Here is a 10,443-nt window from a genome sequence, read left to right on the forward strand (position 1 = left end):
ACAATACAATGCAATTCAATACAATACAATCTAATCATTTAATGCTTCCTACGTCGTAAAACATTTACTTCTAGCTAATCCATCTTACAATGTAAAATGTTCCCTTCTAGCTAGTATTAACTACTAAAATAATACTAATGCTATCTATTTAAACTGTACCTTGATATAATATATTACTAATTTAGGTTTCTAAAGTAATTTCTCTAGCCAATCACACCAGACGTGAACAACGAAATGGACCAATCATGATCAGAAATTGAAGTAAATACTGTGTCGCCAAGCGCGGGAAAGCGCATGCGGCAATTGGTTTTGGTTCTCATTGATTAAGAATGTGGCGCGAGGTTTGCTAATCATTCAGAGAACGCAGTAAACCAAAGCAAACTACTTTCAACACTGATTTAGACACATCTCTAATCAAGAAGTTTAACAATATGAATGAACGATGCTACCAAGCATCTGTTTCAGGTGCAAATATAAATAGGCCATTTCCGAGTTGCTGTCAACCTCATTATAAAAGCGAGGCTAAGTGCAAAGTTTTCATATGGAAATTATTTTGTTTGCATACCAATGAAAACTAATTTTCATGTTAAAACTCTACACTTAGCCTCGCTTTCATAATGAGGTTGAAAGCAGCTCGGAAATGGCCAATTTTAAACACTGACACTCTCAAGGAGACGAAGGGGTAAGCGGACTATAAACGAAACCGGCCTGTTATGTTTGGCACGAACAATGGTAGTCCTTACAGTTACAGGACTAGAGGATTCTAATGTAACCAAAGAAGTTGTTTTCGAGACATCATCGCTTTTGTTTCCCTTCTTTGCCATCTTATCTTGTTCCTTGTCCATAAACTTTTCGAGGAAATGCAGTCGATCATGGTCGCCGTTACTTTTTCGTTGAATGCACAGAAAAGCAAAAGGAAAAAGGGAACCGATGACTCCAACTCCTCCCGCCATGAGGAACGCAGGTACATAGTTTCCAAACTTGTCCGCTATAAAGCCTGGATTGTAGACATAAAACGGCTATTAGGGCCCTGCGCGTTATTCAAACTCCGATTAGGCTAAGGCTGTGTTTACATGAGACACGGGTGAGTTTCATCCCGCGATGAAATAAAGCCAGGGTTAGTGTGAACTTGGATTCCAGTTTAAGCACTAATCGATGTTTTAGCTTTCTCCAAAATATTTCAATCTGTTTTTTAGCTTTTAGAAACATTTGCAACGAGCGAGACGAAAACCTCGGTTAACAAGTGTGGTTGGCCCTGAGTTACTTTGAACCTCATTATGAAAGCGAGTCTAAGTGCAAAGTTTTCATTATGAAAATTAGTTTTCATTCATATGCAACAAAACTAAATTTTCATATAAAAAGTTTTGCACTTAGCCTCGTTTTCATAATGAGGTTCATAGAAACTCGGAACTGGCCTATTATTTGCACGGCAGAAACAATGGCTGTAAATACTGCAAAGTATAAGATATAGTAACCAAAATTTAACAAACGCGTGAGAACAACCATTTCGTGATCATACCGTCGTTTTTCTTTAACCGCGAAAGGGTAGTAAGACGTTTTGTGCGTTTGATTTGACAAGGACAATCACTACTCCTCCCAACCCCCTCCCTCATTGAGTGGGATGCTTGTCTATCCCTGGGTTATCCCTAGCATTTCTGTTAGGTTTTCCCTTATGGGTTGATGATCGATACCCAAGGCCATTGATACATCTTGGCGAAGAAAGAGAAAGTGGATAAGAGTTTTTTGTTGTAGTTGTTGTCGTTGTTGACAAGCCTCAAATCACAAACCGTCCAACGTGCCAATCCACGGCACCGAAAACGCGACTGGTGTATTTACCCATAATTCTTAGCATACGAAAATGCTTAAAACGCTCATAAAAACGCACAGAAAAGTTCTAAAAAGCTTCAAACCTAGCATACACAATGCTGTTAATACAGGGAAGAATTTTGCAAAGTATATGGCTTTCTACGTACCCGTTGGCTGTGCTAGGTTCGCAAAGTATTGTGGTAAAATGTACAGCCGCCATCTTTTTTCCGTACAGTGGATTGATAAAGCCAATTTACAGTTTGATCGAAAATCTGACACGCTCACCACTATACCACATGTGCATCAACACAGAAAGGGAAGCACAAGACCGAATCTGAAATTCGATCTTGAGCAGTGAGCTTGTAGCACAATCGATAAAAGGAAAACGGAACTCCTGCATAATGCTCTCTCCTCGCCATTCCTGTTCCAGAATGCCTGCCCTACCCCTACCCCCTTCTCCCACCTTTCTCAGTACGTTTACTCAAGTAAGTTGCATTGAAGTTAGGGTACCAACTACTCACCTGACAAAGGCGGGCCACCAAACACGAAAACGCCAGCCGCCATCATACAGAACCCGAGAGCCGAAGCTCTTTGAGACTCCTTCACGGACTTAAACAGCTCGATAATACAGGTCGATACCATCAACCCATCCGCCAAGCTGAAAAAAATGACCACAGCCGCCAGAGTAGAGTACGTTTTTGCCAAAACCAGTAGCATAGTCGAGGTCCCGGACACAAGAATGGCTGCCTGGTAAAGAAAGAGTGATTTTATGCAACTGAGGTCGCAAAGAAAACCAGCTACGAGTCGCCCAGTCGCCGCAAATAATCCCACGAACAAGAAAAGGGTTGAGCTCTTGTCTGCAGGGATGCCAAGATCATCGCAGTATTTTATCTGCAAACAAAAACATTCGTCATCTCAATTTTCTCTTTGTGCAAAGGTAGGAAAGTCAGAACCAGCTAGGTGACGAAGCAAAAAAGAATTTCTCCCTTGGGCAAACAGACTTCACATTGAGAATGATATATTATTCAGTGAGTGACACAGGCATACTCGAAAAAAAGGAAATCCGAGTGCTCCTATCAGGAGTCGAACCTAACACCTTCCAATTACTAGTTCGAATGCCCTACCACCGAGCTACAGGAGACTCGTGGGAGCTAAGGCCAATTAACTAGATTCATGGGACAAACATCCTGCATACTGCTGAGGGAGGAGGAGGTAGGATCTACGGGCCCTTCCTTTAGATCCGCCAGTGTTGACCGTACGTTGAAAGCGGAATTTGCATTGGTTTGAATCGCTTCTTTGTTCCAGTTAGCAACTAACCGTGGAATTTGAGTCCTAACTGATGTGCTCACACCGAAACAAATTCCTGTTTTACGAGCAGATCCAGAATTTGTTTCAAAAGGTGCTTGTCAGTTGGCGCCAGTTTATGGGGGTGGGGGCTACACAAGAAATATGTGCCAACAAGGCTAATCTGGTAATCAACCCACTTCAACTCTCCCCCCGAATCCGCCTTTTTTTTTTTACCAATCTTCAAAAATTGGCTCTGGGGTGGGTGTGGGGGTGGGGGAGTCCCTGTAGACACTGCTATTCATCTTTTGTGGTTAACAGGTTTTGATTTGATTACTCCATTGTGTGAATAACATTGGTTTTGATAATCAGGAAGTTGCGGCTGACGGTCCAATACTGTTGTACAACATTTGTTGTATAAGAATGTTATTCATCCAACAACCATCAGCTGAAACAGGGAGCTAAACATTCCAACAGGTTGAACCAACAAATTAGAAAACGCTCTAATGTACTTTTAGCGACTCACCAGATGTACATACGGTATCATACGAGAAAAGTTTGTAAAACCAGTTACCAGTAAAAGCACGAGAAATCTGTGGTTTTTCCAAACAGAAAAATTCCAGCTGAACTTCTTGGAGTTCTTAGTGCCTTGACTTGATGAAGATGCAGAGTCTTCTGATGAATTCGAAGAGGCAAAACCTTGATCAACAGCTTTTAGAAGGAACCCAGTCGAAGATGCAAGAGCCAACACGCCGCCCATTGTTAGAAAGGTGTTTCTCCAGCCAATAGCGTCCACTAACGCTTGCAAAGTGGGGCCAAGGATCATTGTTCCCAATCCCTGGCCCGCTGTGACAAACCCTAGTGCAATTGATCGCCTCTTGTTGAAATACTGAGTGATGGTCACAGGTGCGGAAACGTAAATGAAGGAGATGCCCAGTCCGAAGGGTACACTAAAAGCGAGGTAGAGAACCATGATGTTTGGAGCTAGGGAACCCAGCGAGAGACCAACCGCACATGACAGGCATCCTACGGTGGTAGCAACACAGCATCCATAACGGTTCACGAAGGCGCCCATCACAGGACCCAGGAACAGAAATATCGCCGATGTGATAGAGCTTACCCAGGCTATGGGAGAAATATGTTCATCTGTTAGTAAAGTTACCTCTGAAACCCGGCTAAATTAGTTCGCGTTCTCCTTGCTCTTCATTCCCTCCTCCGATCTCCTCATTTTTAGCGAAGAGTCATACCCTAAAATCCTGCTAATAAGCTTCCTCCCCAACCCCACCCCCGCACTTAATAGCCCCTCGGTTATAGGCCCATCTATTTGTCAACAAAAATTTGTTCCGGTTATAATCCCCTCCCTTTCACAAATAGGCCCATATTTATGAACTCCTCGCCCCGCCCTAAAATAAGTATCCCCACTCATAAGCCCCCACCCCTTCTTTGACTTGTTGCCTAATAAATCCCATTCAAGGAACAGCCAGGACCAGTAGAGAGTGGAACAACGATTTTTTTTTACCAGATATCTGAGATCAAAGTCTGATCTTGTTTTGTTATGTTCCGGTTACAGTTAAAGTTAGAGTTTCGAATTTTTTCTTGTGGTGAAATAACGTACGTTTTGTTGTCAGCTTGTTTCGAAACATTTTTTCATTCTGCTTATAAGCCCCCCCCCCCCCCCACACCCAACCCCCTAGGTATAAGCCTACCGAAAACCCCTTAACAGAACTTATAACCGGGATTTTACAGTAGCTAATCACTGGTAGAAAATTGAGACAGACAAGGATTTTGTCAACAACAGTTACTGGAAAATGTCAAAAGTAGTCACAGCCAAACTCCATGCAAGAAGTGTTCAAATCTTTCAATGTCAACTAAAAGGGTTCCCAATTGCTTGAACTATTCTACGTTCTCCTCTGCTTCAGCGATCTGACAGATTCTTTCCTCTGCCTGTGAAGACGCCTGTCTCCTGGGTCTGAATATAAGGGCATCAGAACTGAGAACTACAGGGGGTCTCTGGACAGCACAGTCACATGAAAGTTCCAGTGGGTAAAGATGCTGCGTGGTCTTTCGAGAAAGCTCTTCCCTGATAGCAGTCTTGCAGCTCTCACTGGATACAGCTCCTGAATTATGCCGAGAGGCCACTTTCCCTGGTTCTTATCCTCCAATTTAATGATCACTATGTTTCCCACAGACAAGGTGTAGAGCTTTCCTTTATGCTTGAGGTTATTTCGCTTTCACAGACTACGAAGATACTCGCTTGACCATCTTTTCCATACTGCATCCTTACATTTGAGAAGGAGTTTGACTCTCTTTCGCTGATCCGCATCCGCACAATGATGTTGTTCCAGGTCTGGTAAGATGTTGCTGTGAGGAAACATCATGAAGTAAGGGGCGAGGGTTGGTAGTGCCACATCATCCTCCACATAGCTGAGAGGTCTATTATTTAAGGTTGTTACCACATCAACGGGCACTTCCTCCAATTCCATCCATGAGAGCAAACTACACCCAATGGTCTTGTTGAGGGCATTTTTCACTAAGCCAACCATCCTCTCAATTTGCCCACCCCTCGATGGGGCGTTGCTGACGTTGAACTGCCAAGTGATTTTGTTTTGAGCAAGGAACTGGTTAAACTTGTCATCGCACCTTGCTTTTCTCAACCACCGAGCTGCTCCAACAAATGTTGTTCCATTATCAGAGTAAATCTTCTCGGGACTTCCTTTCCTTGTAATCAACCTCTTCAGACTCAGAAGGAACTCTCGGGTTTCCAGTGCGGACACCAAATCCAGGTACATTGCATGACACAAGGACACGCATACAGGACAATAGAGACCTTAAGATCGAGGTTTCTCGGCATTTCCCGCAAACCACGAACGTCAAGAAATCATGTGACCAGTGCCTTGCCGTCAGGTTTGCGGTTTGAGGTTCACGTTTGTACGACAAGACCACGCTCTAGAGGTAAGTGATTTACCGCAAGTTTTTTTGCACCCTAAAACATCACAATCCCACCTTTTAGAGGAAATACTACTTTTTAGAACTATTTCGCTTATTAATTTATCGAGTTCTTTTTCATAGAAACGTAATTTTGGCGACGATTTCTCAGCTAAAATAGAAGTGAACGAACGAATGAATTGAAAACAAACATGGCAGCCGGCTATTTGTTGCTGGAACTGTTTTGCCAGTCGGATTACTTTGTGGTTAAACTACGATAAACAAAGTAAAATAAAAGCAGATTTCTGATGAGGTGTGAATGCATACTAGAAATAAGAAATCGAGATCTTCATTGCTTGAAGACGAGCCTTCAGAACTATCAGCTATCATCCAGCTGCATAACGTCCAGCAGATCTTTGTAGTCTTGTCTGATTTAAAGAGGGTCAGTGATTTAGTGTTCTGCTCTCATTAATCAATAAAATCCAACAAAAACATCAAAATTCACATCTCACCTTCGAGCAGCAGCCATCTTGTTTTTGTACTAATTTGTCATAATTCACCAGTGCTATGACCCGTGGATCTTAAGTCCCAAATATGGGCAGACGGCTAACGTGAAACCGCTAACCGCAAACCGCGGTTTGGCGTTTGCGGTAAGATGGCCAAACCTCGATTTTAAGGTCTCTATTGTCAGCCCTACCCTCCCCCCCCCCGGGGGGAGGTTGCGGATATGTTCATAATGAACTAATAATGCACCCTGCTCCCATTGTGGTAAAAAGGGCCATTTTCAACGTGTTTGCAGTAGCAAACGTTCAGTTCAAACGGGTCGCGAACGACGTGAAGCAATTTGCCCCGTTGAAATCGGAGAGCACTCGCAAGATCACTCTCTTGATGATGAGTATCTCTTCGCATTGGAGACCTCTGCTTCGAAGCGCACCGTCTCGGTTCGCATCAATGACACGGAAGTACCCGTAGTTATTGACTTTGGTGCCAGTGTAAACATTCTTGACGGTACGGCTTTCCAGCGTTTCCACGGTATTTCACTGTCGAAAACAGATCTCCGTGTGTATCGCTCTTAGGAAAGGACACAGCGATCGCCTTGGGTATACTGAGAGTCGGGCCAGTGGAACCAGTGGAGGTACGGTCGCTCACGCAAAGCTCCCCCGGGACAAAGGGTGCCATGCGCGGTTCTCGCGTAGATCAGATGGTCAGGCAATACGCCAGTATTTTCGAGGGAGTTGGCAAACTGAAGAACTGCCAAATCAAAATTCACACGGATCCGAAAGTTACTCCTGTGGCGCAGCCTCTCCGACGGATGCCCTTCCACATGCGTAATGCTGTCGACCATAAACTACAGCGGTTGGCAGATCTCGACATCGTTGAAGATGCTGACAATCCTACCTCGTGGGTATCCCCCAGAGTGGCCGTTCCAAAGCCCAATGGGGACATCCGTGTCTGCGTTGACATGAGACGAGTTAATGAAGCAGTGGTACATGAAAGGCATCCTATACCGACCTTGGAGGAGACCTTGCAGGCCATGAATGGTGCAAAGGTGTTTTAAACAAGATTTACGATGGGGTTACCATCAAATTGAGCTTCATCCAGACTCGGGCACTCTCACCGCGTTCTCCACTCACACGAGCCTCAAGCGCCACAAACGCCTTACCTTCGGTCTATCCTCTACTTCTGAACAGTACCAGTACGTAATTCAAGAAACCCTACAGGGTATTGTTGGCGCCCGGAATATTTCCGACGACATCCTCACCTTCGGAAAGGATCAGGATTCACATGAACGCTACCTAGAAGAGACTTTCAAGAGACTTAAGGAAGCTGGGCTCACTCTGAATAAAGAAAAGTGCCTTTTCAGCGTTTCTGAGCTGGTTTTCTTCGGTTCCAAAGTCTTTGTGGCTGGTCTTTCTCCGGATGATAAGAAAGTAGAAGCCATACAGAATACTCGCACCTCTCAGAATTCTGGAGAAGTTAGAAGCTTCCTGGGTCTGGTTAACTATTGCTCCAGATTTATTCCAGATTTGTCCACCAGGTCAGAACCGCTTCGACAGTTGACCAGAAAAGGAGTCCCCTGAACCAGTATGGCATGACTTCCATGCGCCTCAAGGAAATCTGAAAAGGTTTACGAGATAAATTGAGGGCCATTCTCCGATCGACTTAAGCTGAAGTTCTTGTGAAGCACCTTCAGAGGATATTTTTTACACACGGTCTTCCAGAGCTGATAACTTCGGACAATGGCCCTCAATTTATCTCGAAAACCTTTTCGGATTTCCTTGAGGCGCATGGAATTTCTCATCGCAAAGTCACGCCATACTGGCCTCAAGCTAACGCGGAGGGAGAACGTTTCAACCAGCCCTTGGAGAAGATTATCCGTGCTGCGCACATTGAAGGCAAAGATAGGCAACAGGAAATTTACAAGATCCTGCTCAACTACCGCGCTACCCCGCACGCTAGCTGTCACTGGCATTGCCTCCTGTCGTTTGATGTTTGGACGCGAGATAAGGACGAACGTTCCCCAGCTTCGTAAACCTGGGATGACCAAAGCCGTTATTGTCGCTAGAGCAAACGACCTTACCAAGAAGGTCCAGCAAAAGATTTATACCGACAGTCCAGCGAGTCGTTTCTTCACCCGTGAAAGAAGGAGATAAAGTCTTACTCAAGCAGCCACCCCTTGATAACTTGTCAACGCGATCTGACCCTCAGCCGTATACAGTCTTGGCACGAAAGGGCCTAAGTGTTGTGCTACAGCGAGGTACCGATGCGCGGAACCTTAGAAATGTGTCCCGGGTTCGTAAGTTGTACGAAGATGTTGGAAACTCGTGCGACGATAATCTGTTTCCAGTAGCTCGTGCACCAGCAGAAACCGTGAATCAGCCAGCGACTCGTGCAGAACACGGTTGCGATGTTCTCCAAGTTATCTAAACTGATTTACGCGCCCCGGAAAATAAGTCAATGTTAGCGAAAGTTAAAGATGCTTTGACTTGATTGTTTTGATTGTTCTGGTTGAGCGAACTGTGAGCGTTTTTCAATGACAGTCGCTTTTTAGTGTTTATCAAAGACATTTAGGCACATCTGATTTTAGCCCGACGTTTCTTTTTCGTTTAGCTTTTATTTGGTGATGAAATCTTCAAGTGTAGCGAATTGATTTAGTTTCTTATCTCAACCTGGAGAGGGATTTAGTGTTTGCGGTAAGGTATTTCTGATAAGAACGAGCTGTAACGCTTGCACATGATTGTGATAATATTTCCGAGCATAATTTCTGAGCTTACCAATGCAAAGTTATCCGCGAGTTGTTCACGAAAAGGTCGACATCTTCAAGACCGAGCATGTTATAAAAATAAAATACGAAAATACAAAAGATGAAACAGATGTCTTGTAAATCTCTATTCTCGCTGTGGTAGAAGCCATAAGCATCTCAACTCTCTTGGGCTTGATCTCTATAGAGCATTTTCCCAACATGTCAAACAACTTGGCTGAGGCATAACAACAAGATGAACCAGAATCTAACAACGCGCGGCATTCAATTCCACCAACCTTAACAACCACAACAGGATCAATGACCATATCACCGTCAAGAGAAGACTATCACTCTCTCCCTTGGGCTGTTTATCAGGAAAGATAGAAGTGTGGTTTTTTTCTTGAACAGAAAGTGCATCTCAATCTACTCGCACACTCAGCTGTTCCGTGCATAGGACTAGCGCAATCGAAGCAAAGCCCTTTCCCTGCAAGAAACTTCTTCCTGTGTTCAAACGTGGTCACACTTGGGCAGTCAGAAGTCGTATGTGAAACATCTTCACGGTACACACAACCACGTGTCTCGTGTTGTAAACAAGCGAAGGCGAACGATCACGTTTTGGCGGTTCTCCCGAATTAGACTCCACTGGATTTCGGCGAGTCCATGAATTTCAGGCATCACACAACTTCAGAAAGTCCCAGGTTTGCCAATTCTCGTCATTCCGAACCAAATCTTGGCCTCGAATTCCGGACAATTTATCGTTCGCAAGGGCTACATTTCCGTTCACTTGGCTTAATTTTCCCATGGTCTCAAGCGCCTGGACATCATAAGACAACCGTTCGTAGAAAATATATAACAAAGCACTTAATGTATGGTCCCTCTGGAAACTAGTTAGTTTTGTTTTCCCTCGTGTTCTGTTCGTCTCGGGAAAACAAAACTAACTGTTTCCCTCGGGAAGTACTTAACCTTACCTGTTCGCTCCCGGCTTTCGTTAAAAGACTCCATGAACACCGGTAAGAGTACACCCAAAGCGAAGGCAAATCCAACAGTGAGAATCATGCATATTACTGAACAGCAACATATCAACCACGACCAAACGCTGTCTTGTTTGTGAGAAGGAACGTTACCGCAACACAAAGTCATGATTCTACTCATCTGGAGTGATGATATGGAAATACATGCCTTTC

General features: G+C 44.2%; 1 protein-coding gene across 1 annotated transcript; it reads right to left on the reverse strand.

Annotated features, from left to right (window-relative positions):
* Positions 1-33: 33 nt before the first annotated feature.
* LOC146482439 (monocarboxylate transporter 3-like) lies at positions 34-10,443 on the reverse strand. Its single transcript, XM_085107283.1, has 4 exons — positions 10,228-10,443; positions 3,617-4,215; positions 2,328-2,697; positions 34-997 (listed from the first exon to the last, which is right to left on the reverse strand). The coding sequence occupies exons 1-4, from the start codon at positions 10,409-10,411 to the stop codon at positions 651-653; spliced, it is 1,500 nt and encodes a 499-aa protein (XP_084963409.1). The 5' UTR covers positions 10,412-10,443; the 3' UTR covers positions 34-650.

This window comes from Pavona decussata, unplaced genomic scaffold, assembly GCF_977016875.1.
Source record: "Pavona decussata unplaced genomic scaffold, jaPavDecu1.1 SCAFFOLD_46, whole genome shotgun sequence".
Taxonomy (NCBI): Eukaryota; Metazoa; Cnidaria; class Anthozoa; order Scleractinia; family Agariciidae; genus Pavona; species Pavona decussata.

Bases quoted from the DNA above. Each gene is read 5' to 3' on its own strand.
- LOC146482439 (XM_085107283.1), bottom strand. From the start codon at position 10,411: ATGAGTAGAATCATGACTTTGTGTTGCGGTAACGTTCCTTCTCACAAA. The intron at 4,216-10,227 runs GTAAGGTTAAGT...TTTCTCCCATAG, and splicing joins CGAAAGCCGGGAGCGAACAG to CCTGGGTAAGCTCTATCACA. The intron at 998-2,327 runs GTGAGTAGTTGG...TCTACAATCCAG, and splicing joins TGGTGGCCCGCCTTTGTCAG to GCTTTATAGCGGACAAGTTT.